The sequence below is a fragment of the Sorex araneus genome, chromosome 5 (genome assembly GCF_027595985.1).
Source record: "Sorex araneus isolate mSorAra2 chromosome 5, mSorAra2.pri, whole genome shotgun sequence".
Taxonomy (NCBI): Eukaryota; Metazoa; Chordata; class Mammalia; order Eulipotyphla; family Soricidae; genus Sorex; species Sorex araneus.
This window is the reverse complement of record NC_073306.1, coordinates 172,485,038-172,498,201: the sequence shown is the minus strand read 5'-3', so window position 1 is coordinate 172,498,201 and position 13,164 is coordinate 172,485,038. Positions and strand designations below refer to the sequence as shown.

Below are 13,164 nucleotides of genomic sequence, written 5' to 3'. Positions count from 1 at the left end.
CATGTTTGTAATCTGTGTGCTGATCATCAGGAAAAAAGAAATAGAAATCACAGTGAGATATCACCTTACACTTGCCAGAATGACTAATATCAAAAAGGCAAAAATTCACCAATGTTGCTGAGGAGGTGGAGAAAGAGGCCACCTTGAGCTCTGGTAGTGGGATTTTATTTTTATTTTTATTTTTTTTGTTTTGTTTTTGGGTCACACCCGGCGATGCACAGGGGTTACTCCTGGCTCTTCACTCAGGAATTACTCCTGGCGGTGCTCAGGGGACCATATGGGATGCTGGGATTAGAACCCGGGTCGGCCGCGTGCAAGGCAAACGCCCTACCCGCTGTGCTATTGCTCCAGTCCCTGGTAGTGGGATTTTAAACTGGGACAGCCTCTGTGGAAAACAGCAGAAATAGCTAAAAAACATTAATAAATAGAATTACCAAAACATCTCACTTCAATGTGGAATACTAATCAATCTATGTATCTGTGATTCAAACCAAGCTGTAGACACAGAGTACAGATTGGTGGTCGCTAGAGGTGGGGTGGGGTAAAACAAATGGGGGGAGTTGAATGCCACACATTTATTAAATAAATAAACCATAAGGGATAATGTATAGCCTGAGAACTATAGTTAATAATACTGCAATGTGGGGGCTGGAGCAATAGCATAGCGGGTAGGGCGTTTGCCTTGCACGCGGCCGATCCGGGTACAAATCCCAGCATCCCATATGGTCCCCTGAGCACCGCCAGGAGTAATTCCTGAGTGCAGAGCCAGGAGTGACCCCTGTGCATTGCCGGGTGTGACCCCAAAGGCAAAAAAAAAATACTGCAATGTATTTGATTTATTGTTCATTTTGGAGCCACACACAGCAGTGCTCAGGGCTTACTCCTGACTGTGCGCTCAGAGATCACTCTTAGCGATGCTCAGGGACCATATGGGGTGCAGGGGACCAAACCCTAGTCAGCTGCCTGCAAGGCAAGCACCCTGCCTACTGTCCTATCTCTCTGGCACCCCCATTGTATATTTGACAGTTGCCAAGAGAGTAGATCTTTCTTTTTATGGTGGTGCTGGGGAGAGTGTACATCTTACTGGGGCGGGGGTAGTGTTAAGGGAGTACATCTTAAAAAGTTCTCATCATAAGAATACAAAACTAGGAGCTGGAGAGGTACCTGCTTCAATCTCCGGCATCCTATGTGGGCCCCTGAGCACCACCAGGAGTGATTATTAAGTGCAGAGCAAGAAGTAATCACTGAGCATTGGGGTATGTGGCACTGGGGGGGGGGGGGCAGGGGAATGAAGGAAAACAAAAAAGAAAATAGAGTACAAACTTGGGAGCTGAAGAAATGGTTCAAAGGGCCTGAACCCAAGGCTGCATGGGGAAGCCCTGGGTTCAAGCTCCAGTAATGCATGATCCCTGTGAGCACCGCCCACTCTCTACAAAGGAAGATAAAGAAGTGCTACCACAACGATAATTGGCAATGATCACTCAGGACAAGAACTGAGTGCTGAAAGGAGGTAAAGTGATATATGTGATAACCTTTCAGTGACAGTATTGCAACCACAGAACCTAAAAAGGAAAAAGAGGGAGAGAGAGGGAAAGGTCTGCCGCAGAGGCAGGCTGGGGATGGGGGGAGCAGGAGGGAAACGGGGGACGTTGGTGGAGGGAAACATACACTGGTGTGGGGAAGGGTGTTGGAACATTACAAAACTGAAACCCAATCATGAACAACTTTGTAAGTGTGTATCTCAAGGTGATTCCATGAAAAAGAAAGAAAGGGGGGAAAGATAGAAAAGAAAGTACAAAATTTGTAACTAAGTGTGCTAATAGATATTACCTAGACCTACTGTGATCATTTTGCAATAAAATCAAGCAATGAATTGTTCACCTGAAACCAATATGCTGCTGTTTATTAATTTTATCCCCTTACAGAATAATTTGCAGGTCTGGTAAGGTAGATCAAAGGCTAGAGAGTCCCCGGCATGCACCAGGCTCTGGGCCCCATCCCCAACACTGACTAGTCTGTTGAGCTACACAGGATATAGCCCTGGTGATTCCCCCACCATCTCTTCAAAATGATTCAGTCTAGAGTTAACTATATAGTTACTTTTCTTTCTTTCTTTCTTTCTTTCTTTCTTTCTTTCTTTCTTTCTTTCTTTCTTTCTTTCTTTCTTTCTTTCTTTCTTTCTTTCTTTCTTTCTTTCTTTCTTTCTTTCTTTCTCTCTCTCTCTTTCTCTCTCTCTTTCTTTTCTTTTGTGATACCTGGCAATGCTCAGGGGTTACTCCTGGCTCTGTACTCAGGAATCACTCCTGGCAGTGTTCAGGGGGCCATATGGGATGCTGGGACTCGAACTCCGGTCAGCCGTGTGCAAGGCAAACCCCCTACCCGCTGTGCTATCACTCCAGCCCCAAACATCTATGTTTTATTTGGCTCTATTGTTACTTTCATTTTTTTCTGGGTTGGGGCCCCCCCTTGGGGCTGCACACCCCCACCCCAGGCCATGCTCAGGGGTTACTCCTGGCTCTGCACTCAGGAATTACTCCTGGCAGTGCTAAGGGGACCATATAAGATGCTGGGGATTGAACTCTGGTCCTGCCCTGAACCCACCTCCAGTGGATGGCAAATACCCCATCCACTGTACTGTCATTTCAGCCTCTTCTTGGTTTTTTTTTTTTTTTTTTTTGGCCACATCTAGCTGTGCTCATGGCTCTGAGCTCAGGGGTGACTTCTTGTGGGCTCTGGGGAATATATGGCAAGCCAGAGATCAAACTTGGGTCAGCTGCCTCTGAGTGCCCTACCCACAGTACTATTGTTCTAGCCCTCTATTGTTACTTTTTCTTCCCCTCCCTTCCTCTGCTATGGGTCTCAGGGCTTGCATATATGTTAGTGGTGTTCACACACCACAGGAGCAGGGTTCCTACTCAGCAACATTGCAAGTGTCTGTGCTCAAACTGGCAGTTTCCCTCAAGCAAGGCAGGCAGGCACTCTAGCTGAGCCACATGTCCCGCATGCATATACTTTGGGAGTGGCAGTTTGGCCCATGTCCAGCAGCGCTCAGGAGCTACTCCAGACTGCTTTTAGAGGTTGCTCCAGGCAGTGTTCAAGAGATCAGAGGTGCCAGGAATCAAACCAGGGTCAGTCCCAGCAGTGGTTGGGGTTCTTCTGGGCTCTGGGTTTGGGGGTTGTTCCTGCCTGTGCTAGTGTAACTAGGGCTCTAATGGGGGTTGCATTAGGTAGAGCAAGCACCTTAACTCCTGTTTTCTCTCTCCAGCACAATGTGTTTGGTTTTGGGGCTACACCAGGTGTACTAGGGGCTTACTCCTGGCTGAGTGCTCAGGGATAACTCCTGGCAGGGCTCAGGGATAGTGTAGTGGGCTGGGGATAGAACCTGGGTCAGCTGTGTGCAAGGCAAGCACCCTGCCCACTGTAATAGCTCTCCAGCCCCCAGTAACCGTCACCCCGTTGAACATCCATTTGTTCGAGCGGGCACCAGTTACGTCTCTCATTGTGAGACTTATTGTTACTGTTTTTGGCATATCCAATACGCCACGGGTAGTTTGCCAGGCTCTGCTGTGCGGGCGTAATACTCTTCGTAGCTTGCCGGGCTCTCTAAGAGGGATGGAGGAATCGAACACAGGTCGGCCGCGTGAAAGGTGAACGCCCTACCACTGTGCTATCACTCCAGCCCTCCAGCCCTCAGTGCATATTTTAAAAACGATTCCACAGCCATACCTTTTAGTAGCACTGTTGTCCCGTTGTTCATCAATTTGCTCAAGCAGGCACCAGTAACGTCTCCATGGTGAGACTTGTTACTGTTTTTGGCATATTGAATACACCACGGGTAGCTTGCCAGGCTCTGCCATACAGGCAGGATACTCTTGGTAGCTTGCCGGGCTCTCCAAGAGGGACGGAGGAATGGAACCCCGAGTCGGCCATGTGCAAGGCAAATGCCCTACCTGCCCTGCTATACCTTTCAGTAGGAACACAATTTCTCTTCTAGCTTCTTTCTCTGCAAACTACTACAAATTGTGTACTCTAGTACTGCACCCTGCAATGCAGGAGCCAATAACTTCCTGTATCTGTTTAGATTTTTTCATTTTAACTAAATTAATTAAAGTTGGATTAACAATTCAGTTCCAGGGCTGGGGAGATAGTTCAATGGACTGGGGCACATGCTTGGAATGCCAGAGGCCTGACTTTGATCCTTGGCACTACCAGGAATGACCCCGGGAATCCCTGGTACTACCCTTGAGAACGAAGTTAGGTGTAGTTCCTGCTGGGTGCAGTCCAAGAGAAAGAGACAGAGAGACAGACAGACAGGGGTGGGGGTGGAGGGGCAGAGATTGGGTCGATTTTATAGTTTGGAAGACAATGTTAAATGGATTTTGTTCTCTGCTCTTAACGTTCAATAACAAAGCACTGATTTGGGCCCAAATTCTAGCAACTCAGCAACTAGGGTTTGTTAGATTGCAAGACCATAGTTCCCTTGTGTACTATTTTAAAAATAATTCCATGAATGCAGTATCTCTATTTTTAAGAATAAGGATAAAGAATGGATATCAAAAATATTTAAAAATTTACAAAAACAATCAGATATTTTAAACTATGGAAGAGATCAGTGGCAAGAGCTGAATGCTATTTCCTATTATCCTATTTTTTTCTTCAACTTTGTCTTCTGAAATTATGTAGGTTTGATTCCTGAGAATAATTTTCTTCTGTTGCTTACATTAAATTTGCTCATAAGTCTTTATATGGGGTTCTTCTTTCGATGAAAAGATCTTTTTTGGGGGACCAGTGGGTTCTGTTTAAAGCGTTTTTTAAAAAATGCATTTTCCATTTCCACAGGAACCATTTGCCTAATTCTCTAAAAACGTTTACTTCTGGGACCCCCAAGATTCCAGATTTGGAAGTGGAACCCCCCAGACCTAGGTTTCAGCCCGTACTTCGAGAACTATGAGCGTCAAAGCTATCTGCATATTTCCCAGCTTTCAGAAGATTAATTTTAGAGATCCAAAAGGAGGGAGGGCAAACTCCGGCGGCTGAGCCACAGGACTCGGAGCAGCCCACGCTGCGCCACGCTCCAAAACTTTCCCTCCGTTTGCGGGTCTTCAGTCCCCGGAGAGGAAATCAGATAACGCCCACCAATGAACCATCCTTCATCCCGCCCCGTCCACGACCCCGCGGGGTGAAGAGCCTCCCGAAGTCACCAAGCGGTCTCGGCGACCTCCGGTACTTGCGCACGGCCTGCGAGCCTTCCCAGGGACCCCCGCTAAGCTTCCCGCCACCCCGGCTCCTCCTTCTTCTCCGCCAAGCTCCTCCCCCTCCTCCTCCCCTCCTCCTCCCCCTCCTCCTCCTCCGGCTTTTTCGGGTCGAGTCCTCCCGGAGGCGTTTCGCGCCGCAGATCTTGGCGCCAACCGGGTGGCGGCGCTGTCGGGCCCGAGGGAGGCGGAGGCTCGGCGGGCGGAGGAAGGGGAGGGAGCTCGGCGCGCGCCCTGCTCTCGCGTGCTCTCGCTCGGCTCGCGTGACCGGCCGCGGTGTGCGCGAGGCGCCGGCTCCCGGGGGGCACGGACGGCCGGGCGCGCGCGCCGCTCTGAGGGGGCGTCCGGGGCCGGCTCGGCGGGGCCGGCCGGCGCGAGGCGCGGGGCGCGGGGCGCGGGCGGCGGCGGCGGCGGCGGCGCGGGCGGGCGGGCCGGGGTGGGGGTGGTTCCGGGCGGACACACGCGCTCCCGCGCCCGGAGCGGCGGCGCCGAGGCTGCTCTTCCCCGGCCGGACGGAGAGCGGCAGTGTCTCCCCGCCCGGCGCGCTCGCCCCGCGTCTCCCCCCGAGGCGCGACTGCTCCTCCTCGGCTCCGCCGGCCCCAGGCGCTCCGGGGCGGGCGGCGGCGGCGGGACCCGCGGAGCCGCTTTGTGTGGCAGCCCGCGAGGGCGGCGGCGGCGGCGGCGGCGCAACCACCTGACAGAGGCCCGGCGGCCGGCGCCCCTTCCGCCCGCATGAGGAGGAGGTAAAGGCGGCGGCGGCGGCGGGAGGCACGGAAGGGGCGCCGGAGCGGGGCGGGGGGGCGCGGGCCCGCGGCCCGGCGGGGCCGGCCGGGGGGGTGCCGGGCAGGCCGCGGCGGGGCCCGCGCGCGCGGGGGCCGCCCAGGGCCGCGGGGGGCCGCCGGGGTCCCCCGAGCGAAGTTGAAGGAACAAAATGCGAAGTGCGGAGCCGCGTCAGCCGCTTCCTGCCGCGGGCGCGGGGCTGCGGGGCGGCTCGCGCGCTGCTCCCGCCGCCGCCGCCGCGGGGGCCGGCGCGCGGGCCGGGGGCGCGGGGGGCGCGACGTCCCGGCGCTCGAGCCCGGCGCGGGCGTCGGTGGGCGCCGGGGCCGGCGCGGCGCCGCGGGGGCCGGCGGGGTCCCGACTTGTGCGGCCTAAGCCGAGCCCTCTAGGCCTCGCGGCTGCCTGCCCCGGAGGGCCACGGGCCGGGCGGGCCGGCGGCGCCGCGGGGCCCGCGGGGGCGCCTCCCGGGGGGCCGAGCCCACCCAGCGTGGGGCCCGGGCGCCCGGGGAGCGAGATCTCATTGTGAGCGGCCGATGGGGCAACTCCGGGCACTGCTCGGCCGGGGAGGGGGTGCGGGTGGGGGCGGGGGGCGAGCCGGGCCCGCGCCCAGGGTTGGGGGGCGGCCGGGGCCGGGGGCGCCGCGGGGAGCCCGCCCAGCCCACCCCCCCGCCACCCCGGGCCTCGCCGGAGCCGAGGGCCCCTGGCCGACTGGAGGGTTTTTTTTGAAAATGGAAAAAGAGGTTACAAAGTCGCCCCTTGGCCGCTGAACTTTTGTTTTCTGACCGATAGAGGCCGGTAGAGGACCGTGGAAGAAAAGTTGTCCCCCAGGATGGACTTCACCGCGCAGCCCAAGCCTGCCACTGCCCTCTGCGGCGTCGTGAGCGCCGACGGCAAGATCGCCTACCCTCCCGGGGTGAAGGAGATCACCGACAAGATCACCACGGACGAGATGATCAAGCGGCTGAAGGTAAGGCAGCGCGGACCCCCGCGCCCACGCCGGGGCCTTCGCACCGAGTTTGCAACCTGGGTGGGGTGGTGGTTGTGAAGATGAGTCTTATTTTGGAGGGGAGAAAAATATTTATTTTATTGCTCTTGCAAGTGCTCTGTGTTTGTGGTCGAGCCAGTCCCCACTTGTTCTTCCTCCCCGCCTTCCCCCCCAAAAGAAAAGTGCTTTGTTTGGGGCAAAGTTCTTAACTATTATAATACATTAAAAGTGTTGGCATTTAATCTGTTTCAGATGTGTGTCGGGTGCATTTATTCTGTTAACAGGTTTAAGGTTTGGTTTTGTTTGTCTAGGGATAAAGGAATACTAGTTAACAGTTGCTCACAACTTTAAATGTGGATTATAATTTACCTAAGAAGCTTCCTGTTTTATTGTTTTGTATGTATATGTGCTCTCATGCCACACCTGGTGGCCCTCAGAAAACTTATGCCCTGGTGGGATGAAACTGTGGGTCAGCCATATAGAGGACAGACACCCTGGTCCTCTCACCCAAGTTTATCATTTTCTTTTTGTTTAGCTTTTGGGCCACACCCAGCAGTACTCAGGGCTCACTCCTGGTGGAGCTTGGGAGATCCTTTGTGCTGCTAAGGATTGAACTCTGGTTGGCAGATTTCCCTACCTGCTGTTCTATATCTCCAGTCCCCAATTTTTTTTTTGCTTTTTGGGTCACACCTGGCGATGCTCAGGGGCTACTCCTGACTTTGCACTCAGGAATCACTTCTGGCGGTGCTCAGGGGACCATATGGGATGCTGGGAATCTAACCCGGGTCGGCCGCATGCAAGGCAAACGCCCTACCCGCTGTGCTATCTCTCCAGCCCCCCCAATTTTCTTTTTTTGATAAGCTTTTGAGGAGACTCATTTAAGCACCGAAAACATACTTCAGTTGTCACAATTTTCTAATATTCAGAAATTTAAATATGTATATATCATAGTTAAACTGACAGGAGAACTTTTAAAAGATTCTGGCTTGAGTAAATGACAACTCTGTTTATTTTTTGGCTTTTGGGCCATACCCAGCTGTGCTCAAGGCTCACTTCTGGTTCTGTGCACAGGGGTCACTCACTTCTGGCAAACTCAGGAACCATACAGGGGTGCTGGGTATCAAACCTGGATCAGCCACATGCAACACAAGTGCTCTACTTATTGTACCGTTTTATCTCACAGGTCCTAATGACAACTCTTTAAAAGATACGTCTTTTAAAAGTGTTAGCTTGGGTCCAGGAAGATAGCTCAAAGCACCAGAATGCATGTTCTGATGCCACAGGGCAGCCCTTAATCTCAGACACCACTTGATACCCCAAGCATATTTGGGTATGCAAAACGAAAAGGGGGAGGCAGGAAATAGAACTTATTTGGTTTAAGCTTGGTGGTCTTAAGGTCAAGATTGCTTCTGGGCATGGAGTTGGTCGTTTCTGTTTTTTGGGTCACACCCAGCAATGTTTAGGGGTTATTCCTGGTTCTGTACTGAAGAATTACTCCTTGCGGGGCTAGTGGAATCTAACCCAGGTGGGTTGTGTGCACAACAAATGCCCTACTTGCTATATTATCGCTCAGGCCCCAACATGGTTGTAGTTTTTAGTCACAGCCTTACCAACTGTTGTGTTATTCCTAAGGGATCAAATACAGTGATTCTCAGCCAACTCATCTGTTTTGGGGGGTTGGGCCACACTTGGCATTCCTCAGGCTTACTCTGGCGATGCTCTGAGGACCATAAGGGATGCTGGGTATCAAATCTGAGATGGCTGTGTGGAAGGCAAGAACCCTATCCACTGTACTAGCATTCTGGCCCTTAACTTACTTCAGCTAGTGGCCCTGTACCAACTTTGTGGGCCCCCTTCCTACTGCTTGATCCCCTTGGTAGTCTTGCTGCTATCATTTCTCATCCCCGTTTTTTGTTGTTGTTTTTTTCCTTCAGTTTTTCCTGTGGCCCACTTGGCATACCTGGGGACTCATAGTTGGTTGGCTCCTGGTTGAGAAATGCCAATCTAGATGAAGGATAATTGAATTAGTGCTATCATCATGACAGTGGAGTTTAGGGAAGGATCTGAAAGACTTTTCAGAGAATCAGACAGTGTCAATTTTAGTGCTATCTTGGTCATTTTACAGCTTGGTTAGATGTGTTGTTAGAGTATGATCTTGTTACTTTGCTCTTAAGATTCTTTCTGTTTCGCTGTACTGGGAACGGAACCCAGAGCTTCATTCATGAAGACCTACACTCTACCTATGCACAGAATTCCCAGTCCACATTTGCTTTCTGAGTTTGATATTGCCTCTAGTAAATGTTTAAGTGTTGCAAGTGTTTACTCAATATTTAAAATGTTTCTTTAGCACTTTGGGGGAGGGAGGGTGAGGGCACACCTTGCAGTGCTCAGCAATTATTTCTGGCTGGGTTTGGGGAGGCTCTTTGGGACCTGGGAGAGGGGGCATTGAACCTGGGTCTGCTCTGTGCAAGACAGGCACCTTACCAGTTGTACTTACTATCATTTTTTTTAGTCTTTACATCTAATTAGGTTCCACAACTAGTTGCCTCTTTGGAAGAAGTAAGACGTAAAGCTTACTTTGAAACTATAGCTAGGTGATTGATACTTAGTGTTCTATTGAAGGTCTTGAGGTACTGAAGAATTACAAAATACAAAACTGGGAAGTAAGATCCTTAAAGGTCTTTATGTTTTTGTTTTTGTTTTTTTGGTTTTTGGGTCACACCCGGTGATGCACAGGGGTTACTCCTGGCTCTGCACTCAGGAATTACTCCTGGCGGTGCTCGGGGGACCATATGGGATGCTGGGATTTGAACCCGGGTCAGCCGCGTGCAAGGCAAACGCCCTACCCGCTGTGCTATCGCTCCAGCCCCGGTCTTTATGTTTTGTTTTCATCAGTTTGCTCCAGCTGGCACCACTAAACTCCCCATTGTGAGACTTGTTACTTTTTTTTCGATGAAGATGGGGGGCGTGGGTGATGTTTTGTTTTGTTATGGGTCACCCCAGTGGTGCTCAGGATGCCAGGGATAGAACCCAGGAGAGCTGCATACACCCCACCCACTATATATATACTCTGTCCCAGATAATATTTTTTAAAAAATAAAACGGAGAGGGCTGGAGATACTACAGAGGATAAGGCACTTACTTTGCCTATGACCTGCCTCACTTCAGCCTCTGGTACTCCATGTGGTTCCCTGAGTACTACCGAGAGTAAGCCCTGTTAGTTTGCGGAGATAGTGTGAAGGACTGGAACTCAGTGCTGTCTCTCTAGAACCGTAATTTTTTCTCTGGTACCATATCAGATATGTTGTACGTTGGTTGAGAGACTCAGTCAAGTATTAAGATTATAATTGTCCATTGAATATCAGAAATACTTAAGTATCAACTTTTGCTCTATCAAGGTTCCCTCCCCCCCCCCTTTTTTTTTTTTTTGCTTTTTGAGTCACACCCGGCGATGCACAGGGGTTACTCCTGGCTTTACACTAAGGAATTACTCCTGGTGATGCTTGGGGGACCATATGGGATGCTAGGAATCAAACCCGGGTCAGCCGCGTGCAAGGCAAACGCCCTACCTGCTGTACTATTGCTCCAGCCCACCTTCTTTTTCTTTTGACTGGGATTTATAATGTTGGAGAGTGAACCCTGGGTTAATATTAATACAAGTATGGCTTGTATTAATAGCTACATACCCAGTCATGTCAATGAAGATTCTGTTGTTCTGGCATTGCTCAGGACTTAATCCTGGTTCTGTGCTCAGGGTGCTGGGATTGAAGCAGGGTCAGAAACTTGCTAGGCAAGTTGCTTTAAACTCTCTGTCCTGAATTCTGAGCGTTTTTATATTGTCTGTCTACTTTGATTTTGTACTTTTTTAGGGATCCCTGTATGGTTAAATTATTTTCAGTTTTTGGGCTACACCTGGCGTTACTTAGGCTTATTCCTGGTTCTGTGCTCAAGAATCACTCCTGGCTGTACTTGGGGAACTATATGGGTGCCAGGGATAGAACCTGGTCAGCTGTAGGCAAGGCAAACTCCCTACCTGCAATACTTCTGATACAGCCTTTTAATTATTAATGTTTCATTGGAAGCCTGATTTTCAGTACCATTTCACTGTTTTATTGTTTATAATTTTTGTGTTACTGGTAAGTTTTGTAAATTCAATTGTTTCATTATCATTATAACATAGTAGGAACTTTCATATGTCATATAAATACAAATGAGATTAAAAGTCAGGTAAGGGAGGGGCTGGAGTGATAGCACAGCGGGTAGGGCGTTTGCCTTGCACGCGGCCGACCCGGGTTTGAATCCCAGCATCCCATATGGTCCCCTGGTGGTCCCCTGAGCACCACCAGGAGTAACCCCTGTGCATCACCGGGTGTGACCCAAAAAAAGCAAAAAAAAAGAAAAAAGAAAAGTCAGGTAAGGGAGCTAGAGAGGTGGTTCTGGTGGGGAACCACTGCCTTGCGTGTGGCCAACCTAGGATTGATTTCTTGTACCCTAGATGGTTCTCTGAGCATTGCCAGGGCTGATCCTTGAGCACTGCTTGGTTTTGCCCCCAAACCAAAATAAACAAAAGGTAGGTTTATTCTTGGGGCTGGAGAGATAGTACAGCGGATAGGGCATTTGCCTTGTATGCAGGGGGTGGCATACTCAGCAGTCTCGCTTTAGAAGCCTTCAAGGCCACACACCAGGCAGTACTGAAGGACCCTATGCTGCTGGGGATTGAACTGGATTGTCTATCCCCACCCACTTCCCTTTACTGTGCTTATAGAAGTTGTTGAGATAACCCGGAGCTCACACATGCTTGGTTTCAATGCTTGTCTATGGCCACTTTAGATGTGCACACTGGGGGGTTGTTCACTTGTTTGCTACGCTTTTACACTTGGTTTCACTGTGATGAGAGCTAGGCAGTATAGATAGTGCTACAGGAATACCACTTGGCATGTGGGGCAGTGCAGAGGATCCATGTCTCAACCTCAGGTCTTCAAGGTGCTCTGCAACTGAACTGCATTCCTGGGCCCTTATCCTACCCTTATTTAAAAAATGTTTTCCGTATGCTGTTTGGGGAGGGCCTCTCAAGCTGTGCTCAGGTGATCCAGGGGCCACACCTGGCAATAATACTTGGAAACTCAGTCTAGGTCGTTCAGTGTTAGCCTGTTTTTGTGGTGATGTTCAACCCATTGGTGCTGGGGGTTCCAGGGCCACATTTGGTACTCGTATTTTTAAAGCAGTGTTGTTTTGGTAGAGGTGGGAGGGGTGTGTCACACCTGACAGAAGCTACCTATAATGGTCCTCGGGGAAATCATATGTGATGTTGAGGATTAAATTGGCATCTGCTGCATGCAAGACAGTTGTTTAACACTTGTACTATTTATCTGGCCTTTGAAGTGTTATTTTATAGGAGTTCTATAAAATGGTTTTATCTCATTTTATCATTTTAAGATTTAAATTGAACATTTTTCCACAAATATACTACTCGAGTAGTATTGTATAGTTAGTTTTGCATCATTTTAGAAGAAGCATAATGTCATTTTGTCTTAATGTTTATGTAACTTCATCACTTGATTACAGTTGGCCGACCTCTGATGTTTCTCCCTCACTACTCTTTTGCAGTTTAAGGTGACTTTTTGAGTTTCAAGTTTATAAGGATAATTGTTTTCCCAACAATTCTAGCATTCACATTGGTGTTTATTAAATGTTGGTTCTTTTTTGTGGTGGTGGTGGTGGTATTTTGGGAGACTCGTGATATTGCTGGATCTGTGCTCAGTAGTCACCCTTGGGACACTGTGGTGTCAGGATTCAGATGAGGATCATTGGGATGCAACACAAGTATACCTTATACCTTTACTATCTCTCAGGCCCTTACTTATTCTGAGGCTTTTTTTTCTCCCCTCTTGCCACACTCGGTGGTGCTCAAGGCTTTCTCCTGACTCTGCACTTAGGTGTTACTTCTGGCAGTGCTGATGGAACTCTATAGGGTGCTGAGGATCGAGTCCAGGTTAGCCAAAGCAAAGCAGGTGCCTTGTTTTATGTTTTTTTTTTGGGGGGGGCACACCCGACTATGCTCGGGGTTTACTGCTGACTTTGTGCTCAGGTATTACAATCCCTATCAATGTTTGGGGAACCATATGTGAACTGAAGCATAGAATCTTATTT

General features: G+C 50.1%; 1 protein-coding gene across 1 annotated transcript in view; it reads left to right on the top strand.

Annotated features, from left to right (window-relative positions):
• Nucleotides 1-5,685: 5,685 nt before the first annotated feature.
• The window catches only part of PDS5A (PDS5 cohesin associated factor A), a 94,253-nt gene continuing 86,774 nt past the window's right edge, over nucleotides 5,686-13,164 (top strand). Inside the window, exons 1-2 of the mRNA XM_055138666.1 lie at nucleotides 5,686-5,995; nucleotides 6,819-6,996. Coding sequence (XP_054994641.1) covers nucleotides 6,859-6,996 — 138 coding nt within the window. The 5' untranslated portion in view covers nucleotides 5,686-5,995; nucleotides 6,819-6,858. The remainder of the gene's footprint in view (nucleotides 5,996-6,818; nucleotides 6,997-13,164) is intronic.